General features: G+C 39.5%; 2 protein-coding genes across 2 annotated transcripts; both read right to left on the bottom strand.

Annotated features, from left to right (window-relative positions):
• Positions 1-1,300: 1,300 nt before the first annotated feature.
• On the bottom strand, positions 1,301-2,149 carry LOC123828558 (olfactory receptor 7A17-like). Its single transcript, XM_045853604.1, has 2 exons — positions 1,795-2,149; positions 1,301-1,509 (listed from the first exon to the last, which is right to left on the bottom strand). The coding sequence occupies exons 1-2, from the start codon at positions 2,147-2,149 to the stop codon at positions 1,301-1,303; spliced, it is 564 nt and encodes a 187-aa protein (XP_045709560.1).
• A 10,421-nt stretch (positions 2,150-12,570) lies between these two features.
• Positions 12,571-24,862, bottom strand: LOC123828557 (olfactory receptor 7D4-like). Its single transcript, XM_045853603.1, has 3 exons — positions 24,508-24,862; positions 24,038-24,222; positions 12,571-12,960 (listed from the first exon to the last, which is right to left on the bottom strand). The coding sequence occupies exons 1-3, from the start codon at positions 24,860-24,862 to the stop codon at positions 12,571-12,573; spliced, it is 930 nt and encodes a 309-aa protein (XP_045709559.1).
• Positions 24,863-25,710: the final 848 nt, after the last annotated feature.

Below are 25,710 nucleotides of genomic sequence, written 5' to 3'. Positions count from 1 at the left end.
TATTTCTTCAGTGTTGTGTAGTTTTTTGAGTACAGGTCTTTTATCTCCTTGGGAAGGTTTATCCTTGGTACTTTATTTTTTTGTTGCTGTTGTTGCTATATCAATTGGGATTTTTCCTAATTTCTGTTTCTGATATTTCATTGTTGGTGTACAAAAATGCCTTTGAGTTTTGAATATTGACTTTGTATCCTGCTGTTTTGCCAAATTCATTTATTAGGTCAAGTAGTTTTTCTTTTTTGATGGAGTCTATAGGGTTTTCTATGTACACTATCATGTCACCTGCAAACAATGAGAGTTTTGATTCCTCCTTTCAAATTTGGATGTCTTTTATTTCTTTTTCTTGTCTGATTGCTGTGGCTAGGACTTCCAATACTATATTGAAGAGAAGCGGTAAAAGTGGAAAGCCTTCTCCTGTTCCTGATCTTTTTTGTAACCACAGTGCCAGATGCATGTCACAGCTGCTGCATAAGCACTTGTATTGTCCCCAACTATGGAGTTTCCTTGGAACTCCATTTTTAATTTAATGTTTTTATTTTGTTTTGGAACCTGAGAGATATGCATTTTTATTTTTAATTAGATGCAATTTCAATAAGATCAAAGGGAGTAAGTTAGACAACAGATACATCCATGGATATATCCAGGGCTCAAAATTCTTTTGGAATTACACACAGGAATATACATAAAATTTCTGTGAATTTTATACAAGAATCAACATGTTATAAAATTCCTATTTAGAAAAACCTTTACTCCTCTATCTACAAAGCAAGAAGAAATTACTTACAATAATATATAGGGTCTGGCACTAATAAACCTCCTTTTTATTACAAAGTCATAAACATGTAATTCTGTAACATGAAAATATCACAATCAAATACACCATATGACATTTTAGGTGAAATGCTGAAATTGCTGTCTATCTCATATGAGGCATTCATGTACCATACCAACCATGCTCAAGCAAGCTTACTTCTGCTGGCCCTATATGTCATTTGAGAAGAAATTATTCTAAAGACATCAATGTTGCCACACAAGTAAAGAAACACTTCCAAAAATATCTGATCAAGGTTGTAAAAAACTTTTTGATTTTAGGAAAGAGGACAAAGAAAAATCTGTGTATATAATAGACAAAGGAGAAGACTTAATAAAATGGTGGCTTAAACTATATAGAGAAGTTGAAACAAACAAAGGAAATTCAAAGGCAGAAATGAAACGAGCAAGTTCAAAACCCAATATCTGTATAAGAATCACAGTTTCTGGTTTTGAAACTTAGGGCAAAGAAGGCAAGTGTCATTTTTGAGCCTCAGGTGATTGTCCCTTGTGTACCCGTCAGCACAAAAAATCTTTTGAGAGCTCTCTTTATGTCCTTGTTCCTGAGACTGTAGATGAAGGGGTTCAGCATGGGTGTGACCACGTTGTACAAAACTGAGGCAATTGCACTGGACTGTGAGTTGTGGGTAACAGCAGAGCTGAGATACACTCCTAGGCTTGTACAATAAAATAAGGAGACAACTGAGAGGTGAGACACACAGGTGGAAAATGCTTTATACTTCCCCTGAACTGATGGGATTGCTCGTATGGAGGACACAATCTTGGAGTAAGAGTAAAGAATTCCAGCCAGGGGACCACCACCCAGTAGCATAGTTACAAAATAAATCACAATGTTATTAAGAAAATTGTCAGAACAGGCAAGTTGGGTCATCTGATTGAGTTCACAGAAAAAGTGGGGGATTTCCAAGCCTGGGGAGAAGGACAGCCTCAATACCATCAAGCATTGTAACAGGGAATTCAAGGCACTTATGATCCAAGACACCAGAACCAGCAGTCCACAGAGTCGGGGGTTCATAATGACTGTGTAATGCAGGGGGTGGCAGATGGCCACAAAGCGGTCATAGGCCATCACAGTCAGGAGGATATCATCCAATACTCCAAAGAGTAAGGAAAAACATGTCTGAGTGATGCAACCTGCATAGGTGATGGCTTTGCTCTGTGTCTGGATGTTTAGCAGCATCTTTGGGATAGTGGTGGAGGTGAAACATATGTCTACCAAGGACAGGATAGTGAGGAAGAAGTACATGGGTATGTGGAGGTGGGAGTCTGAGCTGACAGCCAGGATGATGAGCAGGTTTCCCAACACTGTGATCAGGTACATGCAGAGGAACAGGCCAAATAGGAGGGGCTGCAGTTCTGGGTCCTCTGATAGTCCCAGGAGAAGAAATTCTGACACTCTTGTAAGGTTCCCTGAATCCATGAGGTGGAGGTGACTTTCAAGAAAGAGAAAAAGAACAGGAGTAATTTTCATATAAGCCAGAATTACTCACACAGCTCTATTGCAACTGTTCATATTTTGCAGTGGAGATATTAATTTCAGTATTTTGAAATGGATCTGTTTCTTTCTCGTTTTCTGTGTTAATCAGAGCTCAAATTTTTGTCCCAATCATTTTTTTCCCTAAGGTGTTAGCCTAATTACAGTATTAAAGAGAAATTATTCAAGTTTTCAGGAATACAAATTAAGTGCTGACTGTGTTTTCTGCACTGTCTAAGCTGTGAATAGATGGTGCTGAAAAACACAAGTTTTTACAAGCCAATATTGGGGATAGGCTATAGAAGCAAAAAATAGAAATAAATATAACATTACACACGGTGACAAATCCTATGAAGAAAACAAAATCAGGTCTAAAGGGAAAGTATCTAGGCCATTCTATTTCTCATGGGTTTTTAGGCAAGACCTGCCAACAAGTGACATTTGAGCACTCAACTCAAGAGAGAAAGGGAGGGAGATCAAGGCTGTATGTGCAAGTATGTACTTGGCAGTGGGTAATACCAGCACCAAGGCCTTAGAAAAGAGCTGAAAGGGTTTGGCAATTTGCTCAAAGGTAATATCAGAGTATATAATGGGCCTCGGTTATGATTTTTCTGGTTTCTTGCAGTCAGTGGGTTTCAACTGGAAATGATTTTACACCTAGCAATGCCTGAAGGGATACCACTAAACACCTACAATTCATGCTCATACAAATAAATATCCCTGTATTTATAATCCATCCCCAAATGTAAATTGTAAAAGGTAACAAAATCTAGTTTAGACCAGCACTTCTTCAGTTTCAAATGCATATAGTGTATCCAGAATTCTAGTTCAAATTCAGAACCTCACTCAGCAGATATTTCAGGCTCAGAGAAGCTGTGTATCTGACTAGTGCCCAGGTAGTGTTTATGCTGCAGGTCCTATTTGTGGACCACTCTCTGGGAAGAAAGGCTGTGGTTTCTGTTAGACTCAATTACAAGTTGTTTCAGTTCCTGTGATTCAAATATTGTCCTCGTGTAGAGTTTTGGCAGAAGAGTGTATTCACTCATTCCAAAGCCTATGATTAAATCTGTGTATCCTTTGTATAAGGGCCCTTGAGTGACATATAATCATAGTATTCTGAAAAACAGTTTGTAGCAGGCAGAATTCTGACCTCTGTAAGATGACCATATCCTAATCCCCAGTATGTTTGAATACAATGTTTTTTATATGAACTGGAGGATGAGGGTAGCAGAAGGAACAGGGTGCTACTCAGCTGACTTGAAGGTAGAAGATGAACAGGATCATCTAGGCGGACAAGGTTGGCACAGTGCTCCCCTACATGCAGAGAGGGAGACTAGGAGAAAATACAACACTGCTGGGAGGGCCCAGAGCCAAGGAATGCAGGTGGTCAGAACACAAACTGGAATTAAGGAGAAGACAGGTTCTCCCCTGTCTCTCTTAGGTTCTCCCTGAGCCTCTAGGAGGGACCCAACCTTGCAGGCACCTTGAGATTAGTCAGCAAGACTCAAGCCAGGTTCTGATACTTAGAACTGTATGCCCATATCTGTGCTCACTGAGAACGACTGGTGTGGGGGTTCTTCCCAGCAGTCTCAGCAGTCTAATAGAGTCAGTCATCCAGTGACATGTGATGGAGGGGCTGAGTTTAATGTCTGCATCTCTAGCTCCCTTAGGTAGGCATTTTACTCTGAAAATCCACATGGACTAGAGCAGAAATTTTAAAACATTTGGAGGTTTCCACCACGTTAGCTGGGACAGTGAAGTCATCATGGCATAAATATAAATGTGAACTAAGAGGTCTTGGTGTCATTAAGATTTAAGATATAATGTGTGACCTTAATGTTTTCATTCCTGCATTTTTTAAACTATTGTTTCTCAGCATGCTATTTGGCTACAAAAGGGCGAGTCCTGAATTTGTATTCCCAAGAGCACTACTGAATCTCTCATTCAATGCATAGAAAAATGTGCACTACATGGAAAGGCTGAGTGTTGGATAGGAATTTCTGCTAACTGTTTGAATATAGAAATAAAAGGACACAAAATCCAAAAATATATGAGCCTCACCAGTAATGAGGTAAAACTACTTAATATTCCATTTTAGACTTATTAAATATTTTCTAATGTGAATATGCAGCATGAAAGAAGATACTGAAATGTCTGTCTCCCTAACTGCTACTGCATGATGCTGTCTACTTCTACTGGTTGGATCTTTCAATGAATACAAAACATGCTGAAATACACCCATCTTGGAATTTTAGTACAAACACTCTCACTTCACTGCAGTGCTCTCCACACCCAATGTTCCATTTCCTTCTCCCCCAAACAGGAAAACCACTCACAAGTGTTTTCATTTTCCTGTATCCATTTCATGCATCTCACTCATTGCACAGCGTCAACTGACTGGAGTCCCATTCCCATTACTTAGCCCTGGAGAGCAGATTCAAATAGACACATCCTTGTTAACATATTAAGTAAATTAAGTATAAATTAGTTCCTTAACCAGGAATACAAACAGAGATATCTGGTCTCAGGGCTGGGATGATTAGGGTCCTAGTGACGCAGTAAAAGTTCTCAAGTTCCAGCCTATCTGACCCTTTCCTAATGTACCTACCAGGCTCTCAGACTCCCCTGGATGGGTTTTCTGAAAGGAAGGTATCCGTGTGTAAGTGACAATTGCTCCCTGTAGGGTTCATGATGGAGACTGAAGCTCTGTCCTACACAAGACAGTAGGATGGAGTGAAGCATCAGTTCTTGAGCAAGTCTTAGGAATCAATAGCAACAACCATGTCCTGTCCACCATCATTGTACAAGCTCAGGTACTGCATGGGGAGATATTCACAACTCTCTGTATATTGGCTCATCAGACACATTTCCCTTGTGTTATTCCTACATCTAAGTACATGATTTCCCGCCGGGCCTCTGCAATTAACAGGAAGAAAATTTTTCCTAATGATTCTCAGATCTCAAAAGACCATGTTAGAGGCCAGGTGGGTTTAGATTTTATGACTCCTTGTCTTGGGTCTCATCTGCTTCCCAGAGGTCTCACCTCCTAGTACCTTTTTCTAACACTGAGTTAACATTTTCTCCAAAGTCTGAGACTATGACATGCATTAGAATCAGATAGACCCTTTGATATCCAAGAACTTATTTGCGTCAGCAACACCACCCCGATGTCTCCAGAGCATTGTTATCCCCTCTTCAATGAGGGGAGAAGTGTGTTCCTTTGATATGCAGTCCTGGCTACCACACTGCCTGGCTTCTTGATGCATTTGTCAAAATAAATAGAAATTTTTAAATAATATCACAAGTTATGAGCTGTCATTTAGTGCCTCATTATAAAATATGTGTTAATTATGGGAGATACCCTTTGATAGTGTTATGCTATATAATCTGAACTTAGTACCTTGTAGGCTTTTTTGATATAATTCTTGACAAGTCCATTCTATTAGGTATTACTATCATAAACTCCATTTCCTTTTGCAGAAATGGGGCTGGAAGGGCTTTAGTGATTTGCTCAAAATTATGAACTAAGTGAGGGATGAACCATGATTGAAATCTGTCAGGTTGCTTCCAGTTTTCAAACTCTGGGCTTGTGGTTTTCCCCCTGAGATGATTTTGCCCCTGAAACATGTGGACAGAGGCTACTAACCACCTACAGTAACCATCAGAAATAATGATTCTACCCCCTATTGTCAACATGAGAAGGTGACAAAGCCTAGTATAAACCAACATTTCTCCAACTTCAAGGTGCATATAAGTCACCCAGGATTACTGTTCAGGTGCAGGTCCTGGTGGGCCCAGGGGTTCTTAGAATCAAATGAGTTCCCAGGTGGTGTTGATGCTGCAGGTGCTGCTCTCTGGACCACACTTTGAGTAGCATGGCTGCATCTATATTAGAGTCAGGTGCTTTTAGGTCTTCAGAACCAAAAATCATTTGCAGGTAACTTTGAATGGATAGTATATATTCACTCATTCCAGAAGCTGTTATAAATTCATTGTTCAATTATTTTATATAAGAATTCATGAATGGCATCACATGATATGCTTCTGTAAAGTACCTAATTTGATTTGTTTGCATAAGGGCCCTTGTGTGACACCATGAAAATTATTATTGAAAAAAAATTGCAGTAAGCAAAAGAGAGCCTCCAAAGATACCCACATCATCATTTCTAGAAATATGTAATATGTTACTTTTCATTGTAAAGGACAATTAAAGTAGCAGATGGAATAGTGTGGCTAATTAGCTACTTTAAAGATAAGATGTCATGATTATGTAGGTGGTCCTAACATTGGAACAGGAGGGAAGAATAGTAGGAATCAGAGGGAAACTGGAAGATGCTACATGGCTGGCCTTGAAGATGGAGAAAGGGCCTAGTGGAAGGAGAAGTTGGGGTAGGAGAGGAAATGGGACATTCCCTGAAGCCTCCAGAAGGAACCTGGCTCTGCAGACATCTTGCTTTCTGCCCATTGACTCATCAGGCTTCTGACCCCCAGATCTGTAGGTGTATTAACTTGTTTCTTTTAAACCCTTAGTGTGGTGATTTGTTACAGCAGCAATAGCAATGTTATGCAGACACTTATTCAATCATTTTTAGGGGAAAGTGACATTAAGGACCTCAATTCATTTACTTGCATCCCTTGGGTGAGGACATTTTCTGCTGAAACACCCAATAAGCAGAAAAAACAAATCTAAAGTCAATTTGGAGATTCTGCCCAATTAGCTGGTACAGAGATCCCCATTGTATAAAAGAAAATGTAGTTCTGACTTTGAAGTGTTTGGACATTGAGAAAGGAAAATAATTAAAGACAACTGCCCTGACCATGAGGCTCAGTTAGTTGAAGCATTGTTCTGTGTATCAAAAGGTTGTGGGTTGTATTCCTGGTAAGGACACTTGCATGGATTGGGAATTTGATCCTTCATTGGGACATGTGTGTGTGGCAACAGATCAATCTTTCTCATTTGAGTCTCTCTCTCTCTCTCCCTCTTAAATCAATGGAAACATGTCCTGAGGTGAGGATAAAAAAAATTACAGACAACCATATTACTTAAAATCTTTGTATGTAAGTTTCTACATTTTTTAATCTTCATTTTAATTCAACGTGTCATAATTTCTTTTCTATCCTCTCCAGTTTTATCTCAAATTTCCTTTCAACATCAAAGATGGGATTATTGAGTCCATTTATGTACATTTATGGAATTGAATGTTTAATTATGAAATTATTATATTTATATATACAAATATTATATACACACATATACATATATACATAAACACACTACTAACCCATAAGAGAGTCCTGGACTTAACAAAATATTTCTGTACATTCCATTTTTTCTTCACTATATTCATTAGATTTATTATTATGCCACATTACAATTAGAAATAAGAAAATGGGCTCAGGGAGATTCAATTTTTCAGAATTATATAACAATTAACTTAAAAGCTTTGTACATACATATCTATGAATTATGTAAACATGGACCCATGCAATATGTATTCTTAATTTTGTAAAGCCCCTTTAATTCAGCAAACTGTACACTTTAAACATGAGTGAGAAAAAAATCTAATGATGAATGGTTCAAGGTAAGATGTACAATGGAGGTAGCTGAGTCACACTTTAACAGGGGAGGCAGAAATGTCACTGGGTAGGGAGCAATGTGTGTTAAATGGATATAAAAAAGTAGAATTAATATAAGGCAAATCACATATTTTTTGTAAACTAAAAGATTAGCTTACATATATAAATAAACTGATGTAAAGACAGGATGCAGGTGAGCCTTACATAACTTCATGGATGAGCTATAGACACTCAACGAAGAGACTCACAGCTGATGCAGACTCAGGAAATTCAGGGCACAGATCAGAACAATTCCCATCACATAAACCCATTTGAGAAAAAAGGTATTATAATAATATAGCATTTAGGACAAGTTGTTAGACAGCATTAGCTAATTGGTACAATAATCCAGGCAAACAAAACTGAGGGCAATTATTAATAACCCTCCATTTCTTAATTTTTGGTATGTGTTCTGAGATTTGGAGGCAGCATTTGTGATCATTCGATTATTGGAGTTTATTTTGGGTAACTGGATTAACAACTGACTCTATTTAGGTTCCTTCCAAGTAATGTGGATAGGTTGGAAGGATTTGCATGTTTAGCATAAAACTGGTGACCTTGCATCACAGGCCTTGGAAGCAATTCAAGCTCTCTTGTGCATCACTCTCTGGTCATGGAGATGGAAGAGATTCCAGCACATGAGGAGATATGAATCAATGATATTGACATAGTTCATTTGCTGTCTATTTAATAATTAGGCCAAATTTTAGAGTAGTGGAGATATTTTGCTTAGAGCTACAGAGGAATCATATTTGTACACAGCACGATAATTTTGAACAACAAACTCATATAATTGAGTAATAAAATTTGAAATATACTAACCATCCTTTACCTCAATGAAAACAGGCTGTTGCACACAGAACCCATTTTCTATACAACTGGAGTAGATTACAGCATGAAAAAATATTTTGCAGAGTAATCAGATAAGTAATGCTTTTCCACTTTTAAGTTTAATTTTGACTGAAGCTCATATTAGATCAGTTTTTAATATATTTTATTGATTATGCTATTACAGTTATCCCTCCTTCATTCCCCTCCACCTTGCACACTCTCTCCCACCCACATTCCCCATCTTTAGTTTATGTCCATGTATCATAAGTTCTTTAGCTTCTAGATTTCCCATACTATTCTTGCCCCCACCCCGTCTATTTTCTACCTACCATCTTTGCTACTTATTCTCTGTACCTTTTCCCCCTCTCTCATCCTCCCACTCCCCTGTTGCTACCCCTCCATGTCATCTCCATTTCTGTGGTTCTGTTCCTCTTCTAGTTGTTTGCTTTTGTTTTTGTTTTAGGTGTGGTTGTTAATAATTATGAGTTTTCTGTCATTTTTCTAACATGTTTTTTATCTTCTTTTTCTTAGATAAGTCCTTTTAACATTTCATAAAATAAGGGCTTGGTGATGATGAACTCCTTTAACTTGACCTTATCTGAGAAGCACTTTAGCTGCCCTTCCATTCTAAATGAAAGCTTTGCTGGATAGAGTAATCTTGGATGTAGGTCCTTGCCTTTCATGACTTGGAATACTTTTTTCTAGCCCCCTCTTGCCTGCAAGGTCTTTTTTGAGAAATCAGCTGACAGTCTGATGGGAACTCCTTTGTAGGTAACTGTCTCCTTATCTCTTGCTGCTTCTAGGATTCTTTCCTTCATTTTTACCTTGGCTAATGCAATCATGATGTGCCTTGGTGTGTTCCTTCTTGGGTCCAACTTCTTTGGGGTTCTCTGAGCTTCCTGGACTTCCTGGAAGTCTATTTCCTTTGTCAGATTGGGGAAGCTCTCCTTTATTATTTGTTCAAATAACTTTTCCACTTGTTGCTCTTCTTCTTCTCCTTCTGGTACCCCTATAATTCAGATGCTGGGACATTTAAAGATGTCCTGGAGGTTCCTAAGCCTCTCCTCTTTTTTCTGAATTCTTATTTCTTCATTCTTTTCTGATTGTATGCTTTTTTTCTCTTCCTTCTGGTCCACTCCATTGATGTGAGACCCAGTTTTCTTTCCATCACTATTGGTTCCCTGCGCATTTTTCTTCATTTAATTTATTGTAGCTGTAAGGTTTCCTTAAACTCACCCAAGGAATGAAAAGCCAATTAGCCATGAAATCAGGCAGAAGAGCTTTATTTTTGGGGTTTGTGCTTTCAGGCGAGGTTTTTTCCACCCACACAGAGGAAGGGGTGAGAAAAGCTCGCGAGGGAGAAGGGAAAGGTTGCGGGGAGGGCGTATTTTGGGTTGGCTCTCTGTGGGAGCTGGGGATTTGTTCCTTGTGAACAAAGAAGCAACACATCTTTGGTGGTACCTGGTCTGACGTTAGCCATCTCTTCCAGGTTATAGGTCAGCTGCAATCTTTCCTGTAGTCCAAACAGCGGCCATATTTCTTGTCAGCCATATTTGTAGTCCAGAACACTATAATTGTTTGTAATTAGGTTTCCTTTTGTCCTACCCCACCCACCCTGACAGTAGCCTTCATTTTTTCAACTAATTTGTGACCAAAATCAACCAATTCTGTGAGCATCCTGATCACCAGTGTTTTGAATTGTGCATCTGATAGGTTGGCTATCTCTCAATTGCTTAAAAGGATTGGTTCTAGGGCTTTCATTTCTTCTTCTGTTTAAGCCATCTTTTTTGGGGGGGAGGGGTATCTGGTCCCACCTGTTATGTATGAGGGGTGGAGCCTTAGGTGTTCACCAGGGTGGGGCAACCCAGCCACTGGGTTGTGACGCTATATGTAAGGGTGGGTTCCAAGAGTGAACAGTGGCACTTGCTCCACTCTCTGTGGGACTTCAGTCCCTTACACTGCTTCCCCCAAGTAAACTGGACCTTTCTGGTGTTGATTCCTGTGTGGGTGGGCTTGTGCACTCCATGGGGGTCTTTCCAACGACATCTCCTGTGAGGCTGGGAGTCTTTCCCTGTGTCTCAACCCCCACAGGTGTTTTCAATCAGTGTCCCAAGGCTCTATTTCCCAGAGCTGGGATCCTGGGTTGCGCACAGTGCCTTGCTTCACAATCGCCACCTCACTGGGTCTGCCAGTTGTCACCCCTTGGCCGGGGTTTGCCAGCTACCGTTTGCATGCCCAGGGTCCACCCGCTGTGGTTTTATGAGCCCAGTCCCAGTGCTCTTTGTGCTGTGCAACCCCTCTCTGCCCAGCTGCCCGACTCCACCCCTCCTATCGGTCTGGATGAATGTGTCTATTTTGACTCTTTGGTTGTCTGACTTCCATACAGTTCAATCTCCTGTCAGCTCTGGTTGTTATTCTGTTTCTAAGTTGTTTTTGTCCCTGTCTTGGTTGTATGAAGAGGCCCAGTGTGTCTACCTATGCCTCCATCTTGTTCAGAAGTCACAGATCAATCTGTTTGACAAAGTTGTCTTTCCATGTGGACCCTGCCTGGAGATACGTATTTGATAATCAATGTTTGCCAGGGACAATGGTAGGCATTGTGGACACTGAACTGAGAGAATAAAAGCAGGCATCCAGTTAAAAATAAGCAGGCAGTGAAAGACAAATACCGTATGATCTCACCTATATGTGGAACTTAATCAACAAAACAAACAAGCAAGCAAAATATAACCAGAGACATTGAAATTAGGATCAACCTGACAGTAACCAGACAGTTGATGGGAGGGGATAATTGGGGGGGTGAGGATGGAGAGGGTAAGGGTTTCCAGGAACAAGTATAAAGGACACATGGACAAAACCAAGGGTGGTGGAAGCAGGGGAAGGAAGTGGGGATGGCTGGGGTGTGGAAGGTGTGGTGAGGGGTAAAGGCAGACAATTGTACTTGAACAACAACAAAATAATTTTTAAAAAATAAAAGAAAAAACTGACATTAACCAGAGGGGAGGTGGGAGGAAAATAATGGGAAAAGATAAAGGAGGGTCATCAAGGAACATATATAAGGGACCCATGTCAAAACCAAAGGGGGGAACAATTGGAGGTTCAAGGTGGGGGTAGGTGGGGTGGGAGAAAGTGATGGTAGGGCAAATGGAGACAAATGTACTTGAACAACAATAAAAAAAGAAAATCATTTAAAAATCCATTTGACCAGAAAAAAATCTGCAGAATGTGAAAGCCCACATTATCGGGAATAATAGTTAAGGGAATGAAGTAGACTAGAAGGACAGACCAAAGTGGAAACTTTATTTCACATTTTTCTGTGAAAACATCACATGAACAGACTTAGTTAACAAGTGGAGTTTATTTCATGTGGGTAATACAATTCATGAATATTCTTTCAGTAACATGAAAGAAAATTCTTGAGATCCTATGTGCCATTTGAGAAGAAAGTATTCTTAGGAAGTCCATATGGCCCCAGGAAATAAATGGGAATTTCCAAATATTTTTTACTGAAACTTGGGAAAAGCTTTCTGAAAGTGAGATAATGGACAAAAGAGAAAAAGTCTATATATTAGAGCAGAACACATGATAAACTGGAGTATTTCTATTTTTAGAAAACTTGAATTCAAATAAATAGAAATTCTAGTAAATAAGTAAAAGAGGCACATTAAACTTTCTGAGCCCACTGACATCCCTCTTCACAGAATGGTGCATGGCTAGCTTCACCTTGTACTTGACTCTGAAGTCTTCAGCAGCAAGATGGGCATTACCAATCTGGAGAGCGATGCAGGCATTCCCCACAGAAGTTGCAAAGACCTGAGCCCTCAGGTTCTTGATGGTCTTGAAATGATGCCCCCCAGTCTCTGTCTGTTCTGGGGTCCCTTCTTCTCCAGGTGTTTCTGGAATTTGCTTTCCCATCTCCAGTTATCAGCCTCCAAGCTTCTCACTGTCTCCAGGTAGAAGGCCAGGTGGTCATACAGACATTGCATAGTCTCCTTCTGGCTCTGGATGCCCTCTATGCCTGCCAGACCCCTAGTCATCCCTGCAGCCAGGACCCACACATCCACAGCTGGCCCACACGCTAGTAGTGTGGGAGATGGAGATCTGAGATCCTGAGTCCCCAGAGCCTGAACAGACCCTGGTTGAGTTGCTGGCTGGCTGGGCTGGTGGCTGTGCAACTGAGGAAGCCCAGGGTCTGGTGGTTTGTGGAGAATCTGGAACAGGTTCTGAAGCTCATGTTGTTCAGGGCCAAAGGCCAAAGTCCTAACCAAAATATTTCTTTAAAAATTATTTATTAATTTAGATGTGAAGAGGAAGATGGAAAGAGAGAGAACGAGAGGAGGGGGTGGTGAGACAGGGAGAGAAATACCAATCTGGTTTTCCACTTTTTGATGCATTCATTTGGTGTTTCTGTTAGTGCCCTCAATAGAAAAATACAAGACAACCTGAAAACAATTAATTAAATGGCAATAACTACATACCTATTAACAATTACTTTGAATGGAAAAGGATTAAATGTTCCAATGATATGACAAATGGATAAAAAGATGTGATAAATATATGCTATAGAATATTAGTCAGCCCCCAAAAGTATGTGATCTTGCCATTGTGACAACATGGATGGACTTAGTGGGTATAAAGCTAAGGGGAATAAGTGAGACCAAGAACAAAAATTAGAATAACAACTGAAGGAGATATCCAGGGACAGCAGATCCCTGGAAGTATCAAACAGGCTGCTTAAGGTCAGATGGGGTCAACATCTGACTTCACTAGAGGCAGACGCTAAAAAAAACAACAACAACATAATTACAAGAGGCTACTGAGTTGAAAGCCACTGTGGTCTCCTCCATGATTTGCGATATTTTCTTACCTGCATAGCTTTTTAACATTCATTTCTTGTCCAGCAGGTTTGTACATATTGTCACTAGATTTTATACTATAGTGTATTTCAACTCACATATTTTGCCTCTCCCTCTTCTTAGACCATTTTCCCTTCCCCTTTCCTCTCATTATTTACATTTCAAATTTTTTCTCTCTTGCTACAACTTGTTTCCATTCCACACTCTTACTATTTCTCCCCCGTCCAGACACACAAAACCAATTTTCTTGTTAAGAGTCATCTCACATTCTTTTCACCTGCTCTTAAAATACTCACATTCTCTCTCCACCTTTAACAATCTTTGCTAGTTGGTTGTGGGTAGGGTAGTTGTCATTGCATTATTTATTCAATTTTATCTCTAGAGCTTCACTAATTCTGTGTTTCAAATATCAAATTTTATTGGCCCATTCTACTACTCTTTTTTTCTCTTAAATTTTAATTTTTCTGTCTTAGCCTGTTTGGGGTTTTTTATTTTTTATTTTTTTGGTCTTTTTTCCATTTGTTCTTCATCCTGACCTTTTTTTCTTCTTATTTTTTTCTTTTTCTCTTTCCTTACATCCCAAATTTTAATTTTTCCCTTTCTTAGCCTCATTTTTGTTCCTCACTGTTAGTATTCCCTCTCCCTCTATCATTTCCAAATTACTTCCTTTTCCTCTAAATATCTCTTAGATTTTACTTTGTTTCTCTTTTCCCTCTTATTACCATACCACCTATATTAATTTTAGGTCATTTGTTGTTGATAGTACTGTGGTGGATCTTTCTCTCCAATTTGGCTCCTAAATTTTTATTAATTATTTATTTTTCCTTCTGGGACTTCTGGCAAGATGGAGGCATAGGTGGATGTACCGTACCTCCACACACAACCAAGATTAGAACAACAACAGTTTAGAGGCAGAATAACACCCAGAACTGATAGAGAATTTATCTGAATGGAAGTCGGACAGCCAAGAAGTTGAAGTAGACCAGTTCATCCAGACCAGTAGGAGGGGTGGAGAGGAGCAGCCGGGCACAGGTCGAGGCGTGCGGAGAACAGGTAGAACTGGGCGCCAGGCACCCGGGAGCACGTAAAGCATCCGGGGCATGCAAGATCACAGTGGGTGGACCTTGACTATGCAAGCGGCAGCTGGTGGACCCAGTGAGGCGGTGATTGTGGACCAGGGCAGAACGCGCAACCCAGGATCCCAGGGAAGAGACTGAGGCCCCAGGAAACGGAGCTACTGCCATTGTTCCCTCCTGCCCCTGCCCCCACATACAACATCACAATCTAGCGACTGGGGTGCCCAGCTCTGGTGAACACCTAAGGCTCCGCCCCTCACCATAACAGGAGCGACCAGACCAAAAATAAAAAGAGAGAGAGAGAGAGAGAGAGAGAGAGAGAGAGAGAGAGAGAGAGAGAGAGAGAGAGAGAGACATGTCTCAAACAGAAAAACAGATCAATGGCCCAGGGCTCATCCTTTTGAGCGACCAAGAGATAGCCAATCTATCAGATGCACAGTTCAAAACACTGGTAATCAGGAAGCTCACAGAATTGGTTGATTTTGGGCACAAATTAAATGAAAAAATGCAGGTTACCATAAAAGAAATGAAGGAAGATGCATGGAGAACCAATAGTGATGGGAAGGAAATTAGGACTCAGAACAATAGAGTGGACCAGAAGGAAGAAAAAAAACCAACCAAACAGAAAAGAATGAAGAAATAAGAATTCAAAAAAAAAATGAGGAGAACCTTAGGAACCTCCAGGACATCTTTAAACATTCCAACATCCGAATTATAGGGGTACCAAAAGGGGAAGAGGAAAAGCAACAGATTGAGCACGTATTTGAACAAATAATAAAGAACTTCCCCATTCTGGCAAAGGAAATAGACCTCCAGGAAATCCAGGAAGCTCAGAGAGCCCCAAAGAAGTTGGACCCAAGAAGAAACACCACAAGGCAGAGCATAATTACATTAGCCAAGGTAAAAATGAAGGAGAGAATCCTAGAAGCAGCAAGGGATAAGGGGACAGTAACCTACAAAGGAGTTCCCATCAGACTGTCAGCTGATTTCTCAAAAGAGACCTTACAGGCAAAAAGGGGCTAGAAAGAAATATTCCAAGTCATGAAAGACAAGGACCTATATCCCAGATTACTCTATCCAGCAAAGCTTTCATTTAGAATGGAAGGGCAGCTAAAGTGCTTCTCAGATAAGGTCAAGTTAAAGGAGTTCATCATCACCAAGCCCTTATTTTATGAAATGTTAAAGGAACTTACCTAAGAAAAGAAGATTAAAAGAAAAACATGTATAGTAAAAGGACAAAACTCACAGTTATTAACAACCACACTTAAAGCCAGACCAAAGGAAATTAAGCAAACAACTAGAAGAGGAACAGAACCACAGAAATGGAGATCACATGGAAGGTTAGCAACAGGGGAGTGGGAGGAGGAGAAAGGGGAAAAAGGTATAGAGAATAAATAGCATAGATTGTAGGTTGAAAATAGATAGGGGGAGGGTAAGAATAGTATGGGAAATGTAGAAGCTAAAGAACTTATAAGTTCTTTACTCATGGACATGAGTAAAGGGGGGGTATGGGTAGGAGAGGGTGTACAGGGTGCAGGGGAGTGAAGGGGGAAAGTGGGACAACTATAATAGCATAATAAATATAAATATAAATAAATAAATAAATAAATAAATAAATAAAATATATTTTTAAAAATATTTATTTTTCCTCTTTCTCTCTCTCACTTTATTTTATTTTATATTATTTTAATTTCTGTTTAAACCTAATATTATGTTTCCCTTCTCTACTCCATTTCACATTCTTAATTCCCTGTTTTACTCATGATGTAAATTTACCTTCTCTGTTTCCCTTGCTCCAACTCCCAACTCCTATTAGTGCTCCTCCCTCTACCCTCTCAAAATCATTTATCTTTCAGTAGGTCATCTCACATCTGCTCTCCTTTCTTATATAGTCTTAAATTCTTTACACCATTATTAATACTGGTTCATTTACTGTTGATAGTGGGATTGTGGGGGGTAGTCATTTTTGTGGCTATAAGTTTCTTTCCTAGGCCTTGTGGTTTTATTTTGGCAATACCTGCACAACGTCACACAAGACATGGTGGGTTGAGTGACCCCCAGGCAACCAGCTAAAGGGAAGGACCAACCAAAGAAAGATACAACAACAACCAACCCAATTACATCCAGAGAACCAGCATAAAGGGCATCCCAAGAGCATCAAGTGCAGGTGACCAAGGAGACTACACTACTGAATCTCACAGGCCTCCTACCATAGATGTTCACACCAGTGAAAATAGATCAATTTAAGAAACAGGAGCAAACAAGAAGAGTCTCACAAAAAAATGGGAAGACAAAGAAAAAACCCTAATCTAAAGGAAAGGAAGAATCCTCAAAAAGAATGCTAAATGAAATAGAGGCAAATCAACTATCAGATATTCAGTTCAAAACAAGGGCTATAAGAAAGCTCAATGAGCTCAGTGCAAATTACCAAACACTACAGAGAAACTACAAGGAACTTACTGGAAACTATATCAGCAGAAAAAAGGACATAGAAACAATCAACAAGGGTCAAGAAGAAATGAAGAATACAATTTCTGAATTGAAGAACACAGTAGAAGGGATCAAAATCAGACTAGATGAAGCAGAAGATCAAATCAATGCGCTGGAAGACAAGGGAGAAAAAAACTCCCAAAAAGAGCAAGAAAAGGAAAAAAGACTAAAAAAGAACAAAGATGCTTAAGGGGACTGCAGGACAACATGAAAACAAATAGTATCTGTATAATAGGGATATCAAAGGAGAAGAAGAGGAGCAAGAGATGGAAAAATTGTTTGGAAGACTTCCCTAACTTGACAGAACAAACAAGTCCAGGAAGCAGAGAGGGTCCCAATAAAGAGAAACCCAAGGAGGCCCACTCCAAGACATTATAAATACAATGGCACAATTTTTAAAAAATGACAGAACCTTAAGGGCAGCAAGGGAGAAATAGGAAGTGACATACAAGGGAACCCCAATAAGGCTAACAGATGACTTCTCAACAGAAACATTACAAGCCAAAAGAGACTGGCAAGAATATTCCAACTAATGAAAAGCAAAGGTCTGCAACCAAGACTACTCTATTCAGCAAGGCTCTTGATTAAAATGGAAGGCCAAATAAGGAGACTCCCAGACAAAAGAAGGCTAAAAGAATACACCTCCAACCAAACCAGCATTACAGGATATGCTAAATGGACTGCTTTCAGAAAAAGAAAAAGAGTGAGAGAGAGAGAGGAGCAAAGGTACAGAGGGATAAAATGGCAATGGAAAAGTACCTATCAATAATAATCTTAAATGTAAATGGATTAAATGCACCAATCAAAAGACATAGGGTAGCTCAAAGGATAAGAAAATATAACCCACAGTTGCCTACAAGACACCCACCACAGAACAAAAGACCTACACAAACTGAAAGTGAAGGGTTGGAAAAAAAATATGTCAAGAAAATGGACAGGAAAAAACTGCCAGGGTAGCAATACTTATATCTGACAAAATAGACTTCAAAACAAAGGCCATAAAAAGAGACACAGAGGGATATTTCATAATACTCAAGGGAAGAATCCATCATGGAGACATAAATATTATAAACATATATGCACCCACCATAGAAGCATCCAAATATATAAGGAAATTCTTGGAGGACTTCCAGAAAGACATAGACAGAAACACAATTATAGTAGGGGATTTTTAACACCGGACTGTGAACAATGGATAGATCCTCCAAATAAAATATCAACAAAGATATTGTGGAACTGAATGACACATTAGATCAAATGGACCTAACCGGTATATATAGAACCTCTTATCCCAAAGAAGCAAAACACACATTCCTTTTGAATGCACATGGAATATTTTCAAAGACAGACCACTTCATAAAACACAAAACGAGCTTCAAAAATTGAAGAAAACTGAAATCATGTCAAGTATTTTCTCAGACAACCAGTGCTTGAAATTAGAAACCAACCTCAAGGAAAAAATGAAAAAAAATTAAAATTCATGGAGTCTGAATAGCATGCTATTAAAGAATGAATGGGTTACTAGTGAGATTAAGGAAGAAATCAAAAAGTTTCTGGGAACAAATGAAAATGAATACACAAGAGTCCAAAACCTATGGGACACAGCAAAGGCAGTTTTGAGAGGGAAGTTCTTAGCAATACAGGCCTACCAAAAAAAGATAGAAACATTTCAAATAAAAAACCTAACCCAACATCTACAGGAACAGGAGGAACAACAACAACCAAAGCCCAGACCAAGTAGAAGAAAGGAAATAATCAAAATCAGAGTAGAATTAAATAACATAGAGACTGAAAAAACAATTCTAAGGATCAATAAATCCAGGAGCCTATTCTCTGAAAAGATAAACAAAAGCCTTTAGGTGGACTCATCAAGAAAAAAGGAGAGAGGACCCAAATAAACACAATCAAATGAAAGAGGAGAGATCACAACTGATATCACAGAACTACAAAGGAATGTAAGAAATTAATACAAAGAACTATATGCCAAGAAATTTGAAAACCTAGGTGAAAAGGACAAATTACTAAAAAAAAAAAATCTTCCAAAACTGAATGAAGAAGAATCAGAAAGGCCTAACAGACCAATAACAGGTGACAAAATTGAAGCAATAATTTAAAAACTCCCAGCACACAAAAGCCCTCGACCAGACAGGTTCACAGGAGAATTTTACAAAACTTTTAAGGAAGAGCTAACCACTATGCTTCTCAGACTATTAAAAAAAAATCCAAAAAGAGGAAAGATTCCCAAACTCATTCTATGAGGCCAGCACCATACTTATCTCCAAACCAGACAAAGACACAACAAAGAAAGAAAACTTCAGGCCAATATTGCTAATGAACATAGACACTAAAATCCTCAACAAAGTACTGGCAAACCACATCCAACAATACATTAAAAAGATCATACACCATGATCAAGTGGTATTCATCCCAGGGATGCAAAGATGGTACAATATTTGCAAATCAATAAATGTAATACATCACATAAAAAATTAAGACAAAAATCACATGATCATATCCATAAATGTGGAAAAAGCATTTGGTAAGACACAGCACACATTTATGACAAAAACGCTCAGCAAAGTGAGAGTAGATGGAGCATTCCTCAACATAATAAAGGCTGTATACAAGAAACCTACAGTCAACATCATACTAAACAGACATAAACTAAAAGTTTTCCCACTAAGATCAGGAAAAAGACAGGATGTCCACTTTCACCATTTCTATTCAACATAGTACTGGAAGTCCTAGCCACAGCAATCAGACAAGAAAAGGAAATAAAAGGCATCCAAATTGGAAAGGAGGAAGTAAAACTGTCATTGCTTACAGATGACATGATAGTGTACATAGAAACTCCTATAGACTCCACCAAAAAACCACTCAACCTAATAAGTGAATATGGCAAAACAGAAAGATACTAAGTCAATATTCAGAAATAGAATGCATTTTTGTACACCAACAATGAAATATCAGAAACAGAAATCTGGAAAAAATATCCCATTTGCTATAGAAAAATGAAAAAAAAAAAGTACCTAGGAATAAACCTGATCAAGGAGCTAAAAGATCTGTACTCAAAAAAATACATAACACTGAAGAAAGAAATTAAGGAAGATATAAATAAATGGAAGCATATAAAATGTTCATAGATTGGAGGAATTAAGATAATCAAAATGTCCATAGTACCCAAAGCAATTTATAGATTCAATGCAATCCCTATTAAAATTCCAATGACATATTTCACAGATACGGAACAAATATTTCAAAAATTTTTATGGAACAATAAACAACCTCAAATAGCCACAGCAATTTTGAGAAAGAGGAACAAAGTAGGAGGGATCACCATACCTGACCTCAAGCTATATTACAAGGCTATGGTAATCAAAACATTCTGATGCTGGCATAAGAACAGATACATAGATCAATGGAACAGAATAGAGAGCCCAGAAATAAACCCATGTCTCTATGGATAATTAATATTTTACAAAGGGGACAAAAGCATAAAATGGAGTAAAAATAGCCTCTTCAACAAATGGTGTTGGAACATCTGGACAGCTACATGCAAAAAAATGAAACTCGATCACCAACTTACATCATACACAAAAATAAACTCAAGATGGATAAAAGACTTAAATATAAGTCGTGATGCTATAAAAGTCCTAGAAGAGAACATATAGGTAGAAAAATCTCAGATATTCCATGCAGTAATATTTTCATTAATATGTCTCCTAGAGCAAGGGACATACTGGAAAGAATAAACAAATAGGACCTCATCAAATTTAAAAGCTTCTGCATGGCTAAAGAAAACATCCACAAAATGAAAAGTGAACCAACTGTATGGGTAAATATATTTGCCAATGATATCTCAGACATGGGTTTGATCCCCAAAGTATATAAAGAACTCACGCAACTCCACTCCAGGAAGAGAAACAACCCAACTAAAACATGGGCAAAGGACCTGAACAGACACTTCTCCAAGGAGTACATACAGAGCATACAGAGGGCCCAGAGACATATGAAAGGATGCTCAGCACCATTAGCCATCAGAGAGATACAAATTAAAGTCACAATGAAATACCACTTCACACCACTCAGAATGACTATCACAACCAAATCAACAAACAACAAGTGCTGGTGAGGTTGTGGAGAAAAGGGAGCCCTAGTAAACTGTTGGTGGGAATGCAGACTGGTGCCACCACTGTGGAAAACAGTATGGAATTTCCTCAAAAAACTAAAAATGGAACTGCTTTTTGATCCAGTGATTATATTGCTGGGATATATCCTAAGAATCCCAAGACACCAGTTCAGAAAATTTATGCACCCCTAAGTTTATAGCAGCTCTATTTATAATAGCCAAGTGCTGGAAACAGACTAAGTGCCCATCAGTAGATGAATGGATGAAAAAACTGTGGTACATTTACACAATGGAATATTGGGCAGCAAAAAAAAAAAGAGAGAGAAGGGATTACTATTTTGTGAGAGCAGGGATGGAACTAGAGACTATTATGTTAAGCGAAATAAGGCAATTGGTGAAAGACAAATATCATATGATCTAATTTATAAGAGGAATGTCATGTACAAAATAAACTAATGAGCAACATAGAACCAGAGGTATAGGATCATGGAATAGACTGACAGCAGTAAGAGGGACAGGGGAGGTGAGGACTGGTTGAAAGAATGTGAAGGGATTAGTCAAAGAATAAATATGAAGGACTTGTGGACATAGACAATGTCCATGTGGGGATTGACTGTGTAAATTGGAGGTGGGTTAGGTGGAGGGAAGTGAAGGGGAAAAATTGGGATAACTATAAAAGCATAAACAACAAAACATTAAAAAATAAACACCACTACAGTATAAACAAATTTTAAATTTGAGGCCTTGCCCATAATAAAAGTTATCAGCAGAGTTAACTCTTTATGATCAATGAATAGGACAGGACAAACTCTAATTACTGAACATCTGCTTACCTTACTGTCCTGCTAATGACCTTTCTCCCCTCTGATGTTCCAGGTGCCTTACCTGATCTTTAGCTCAGAATGTCACATATACCTCATTGTCCCTTTTACTCTGCTCCTCTCACCTATGTATCTGTTACCAGACCACCTCTGCGCCAAGGGCTGGCCCTGCCTGAGCTCTTTCTGTAAACTTCTGTATATCAGGCAACCTCCGGGTCCATGACTTGCCCAGGAAAGATTTCAAGGATACTCTAGGGTGACAATAAGGCAGGTTTTATTGAAAGAGACCTGGGCACCCCTGGGAAAGAAAAGTATGCATCCTAGTGGAAGAGGGCTACCTGGAGATGGAGTTTGCACACCAGTTAGTTCTTGAGATTTTATGTGTGTCCAAGGTGGAGGAATGGGTTTCTCCAAGCGTTAGGGCACCAAATTCTGATTCCATCTTCTGGTTGGGAAGGGCCCTTGTTCAAACATGTTCCTTCTGGAAGTGTCGTGACCTTCGTTCCCCTCCCCCCTCTACTTGTGGTGTTAATTTTTCATTATAATGATGGTATAATGAGCTTTGGAGTGGGTCTCCAGTACATTTTTCCTCCAATTTGGAATCATCTGGAGTAGCCAGTCCTTGTTGTAGACTTCCACACCCACCAGAGAGGTTTTCCTGCCATAAACTGTTTTCTTTTTTATCATGACTGAATGGGGGTGTGGTCTGGTGAGAGGATGACTGTTCTAAAGTCTTCATTCCCTAATGGATTTTTCCTAAGTCTTTTTATCTTGCCTCATATCCACATAGAACCCATTGGGAGACATATACTTGAAAATCACTTTTTGTAGGTACTATGGTAGATTCTCTGAACACTGAGCTTAATAAGTCAATACAACTGGGAGATTGGTTATAAAACCCAGTACTATGAGACTAGTGTAAATGCCTGACATTACACTTTTAATGTATGAGGCATCTGTATCAAAGACATCCATCTCAATCCTGCTGCCAGCTGTGTGACAAGGCTGCTAGAGAAGCACCCAAGCCTCCCCACCCAACTCAATCTGTTCTCTCTCTCTCCCTCTCTCTGTCTCTGTCTCTCTTTTTCTCTCTCTCCCTCCTCTTCTCCAACCCCATTTCAAAAACTTCTTTGGCCCTCAGGTTGCTGTGTACCCTCCAGGACCTGAGAATAATTTCCTTACATTTTCATAGTTCGTGATGGTTGTTGCTATTATAATAAGAACCACAAGAGGTTGTCCAGTCACAACACTGAGTGTGGTCTGAGCAACTAGTAGAAGGGCCCAAAGCCAGTGCCCAGGCCTTCCTATCCTATAGCATCACTGTCAACAGGCTGAGACTTGCAGGCAACAATGATTAAGTCTACATTCTCAGGAAGAGCAGCTAAGGTACCGATGTACAAAGAATGAGGAGTACATGGTGAAAACTGAGGTTTCAGATTTTCCTAGAATGAAAGTATATAAATAGCGTCAGTAACCAAGTAAATAATTTTTCTGTATGACAATATATTTTTTAAAATTTATGACAATATATTTCACACATAAGTATCTATGAAATAACATATTACTACAGTGATGTGTCATTTGGGAAGAAATCATTCTTAAGAAATCAATGCTGCCATGGAATAAACTGGAAATTTACAAATATTTCTGATCAATGTTGGGAAAAATGTGAAGCTAGGAAAATGAGAAAGAGAAACACTGTCTAGATAATAGATGTAGCAGAAAGCTTAATAAAATGGTGATATAACTTGCACAGAGAAATTGGACTCACAGAAATGGAAATTCCAGGACAGAAATAAAAGGAGCTAGTTCAAAAACCACAATGTGGTTAAAATTCCATAATTTCTAGTTTTGAGTTTTGGGGCCTAGAAATCAAGGTCACTTTGTTTACCTCAGATTGACTATCTGTTGTTTACCCTCCATCCAAAGAATCTTTTCAGAGCCCCCTTTATGTCTCTGTTCCTGAGGCTGTAGATGAAGGGGTTCAGCATGGGTGTGACCACAGTGTACATCACTGAGGCTGTTGCACTGGACTGTGAGCTGTGGGTACCCGCAGAGCTGAAATACACTCCTAGGAGTGTACCATAAAATAAGGAGACAACTGAGAGGTGAGATGCACAGGTGGAAAATGCTTTATACTTCCCCTGAGCTGATGGGATTGCTCGTATGGAGGACACAATCTTAGAGTAAGAGTAAAGGATCCCAGCCAGGGGACCACCGCCTAGTAGCACAGTTACAAAATAAATCACAATGTTATTAAGAAAGGTGTCAGAACAGGCAAGATGGATCATCTGATTAAGCTCACAGAAAAAGTGGGGGATTTCCGAGTGTGGGCAGAAGGACAGCCGCAACATCATCAAGCACTGTAGCAAGCAATTTAGGGTACTCATGATAAAGGACACCAGAACCAGAAGTCCACAGAGCCGGGGGTTCATAATGACTGTGTAGTGCAGGGGGTGACAGATGGCCACAAAGCGGTCATAGGCCATCACAGTCAGGAGGAAGTTGTCCAGTGTGGCAAAGAGTAGGAAAAAATACATCTGGGTTATGCAGCCTGCATAGGTGATGACTTTGCTCTGTGTCTGGATGTTCACCAGCATCTTCGGGATGGTGGTGGAGGTGAAACAGATGTCTACCAAGGACAGGATAGTGAGGAAGAAGTACATGGGTATGTGGAGGTGGGAGTCTGAGCTGACAGCCAGGAGGATGAGCAGGTTTCCCAACACAGTGATCAGGTACATGCAGAGGAAAAGCCCAAAAAGGATGGGCTGCAGCTCTGGGTCCTCTGATAGTCCCAGGAGAAGAAATTCTGACACTCTTGTAAGGTTCCCTGAATCCATGAGGTGGAGCTGACTTTCAAGAAGGAGAAAAAAAACAGGAGTAATTTTCATATAAGCCAGAATTACTTACACAGCTCTATTGCTACTGTTTATATTTTGCAGTGAAGAAATTAATTTCAGTATTTTGGGACAGATCTGTTCCCCTCTAGGAGTTTTCTGTGTCATCTTAAAGCAGGAATTGTCGGGAGCCGACCAACAGCTGACCCTTGACACAGTCGGGACAGATGAGATGCATCTGCACAGTAGAGGCGACTGTGGCCAGATTTCCTGTCTGTCTCTTCCTGTATGCCTGTCCCTGCTACCAATAGGTGGTGGGATTTTTAGATACCTGTGCATTATAACAAAAAATGTGCATGATGCCTCTGATTCTGCATGAAATGACTTGCTGGTCACAGAATAGAAACCCCTAGTAACCCTAATGCTGCCTACTTCCCCCACCTGGGAAGTTAAGGACAAAATTAAACTATGGGCAGACCAACTGCCAGAACGCTGAAGGAAGCTGTTGCTAGGAATGTTCCTTAAGGAGTCACCACTTAAAAGCTTAATATTTATTAGAGCCACTACCCCTCCCATACCCTGGACAGGAGTGTAAAGAAGCAAGCAGTTCTAGTTGAATATAATAATCTCAATACATGGAAATGAATACAAAACATGCCCCCCCCCAAGATGTATACATCAAAAAACCTAGGCAAAAAACCAGTTACCTAATCTAGACAAATCTAGCCTCAACGGACAATAGCTAATTTCTA

Source organism: Phyllostomus hastatus, unplaced genomic scaffold, assembly GCF_019186645.2.
Source record: "Phyllostomus hastatus isolate PE091 unplaced genomic scaffold, TTU_PhHast_1.1 phas_contig_98, whole genome shotgun sequence".
NCBI lineage: Eukaryota > Metazoa > Chordata > Mammalia > Chiroptera > Phyllostomidae > Phyllostomus > Phyllostomus hastatus.
This window is presented reverse-complemented; position numbering and strand designations above follow the sequence as displayed.

Bases quoted from the DNA above. Each gene is read 5' to 3' on its own strand.
- LOC123828558 (XM_045853604.1), bottom strand. From the start codon at position 2,149: ATGTACCTGATCACAGTGTTGGGAAACCTGCTCATCATCCTGGCTGTC. The intron at 1,510-1,794 runs GTGCCTTGAATT...CTCACCTCTCAG, and splicing joins TCTGGTGTCTTGGATCATAA to TTGTCTCCTTATTTTATTGT.
- LOC123828557 (XM_045853603.1), bottom strand. From the start codon at position 24,862: ATGTACCTGATCACTGTGTTGGGAAACCTGCTCATCCTCCTGGCTGTC. The intron at 24,223-24,507 runs GTACCCTAAATT...CTCACCTCTCAG, and splicing joins TCTGGTGTCCTTTATCATGA to TTGTCTCCTTATTTTATGGT. The intron at 12,961-24,037 runs GTAAACAACAGA...AACCTGTTCCAG, and splicing joins AAAGATTCTTTGGATGGAGG to ATTCTCCACAAACCACCAGA.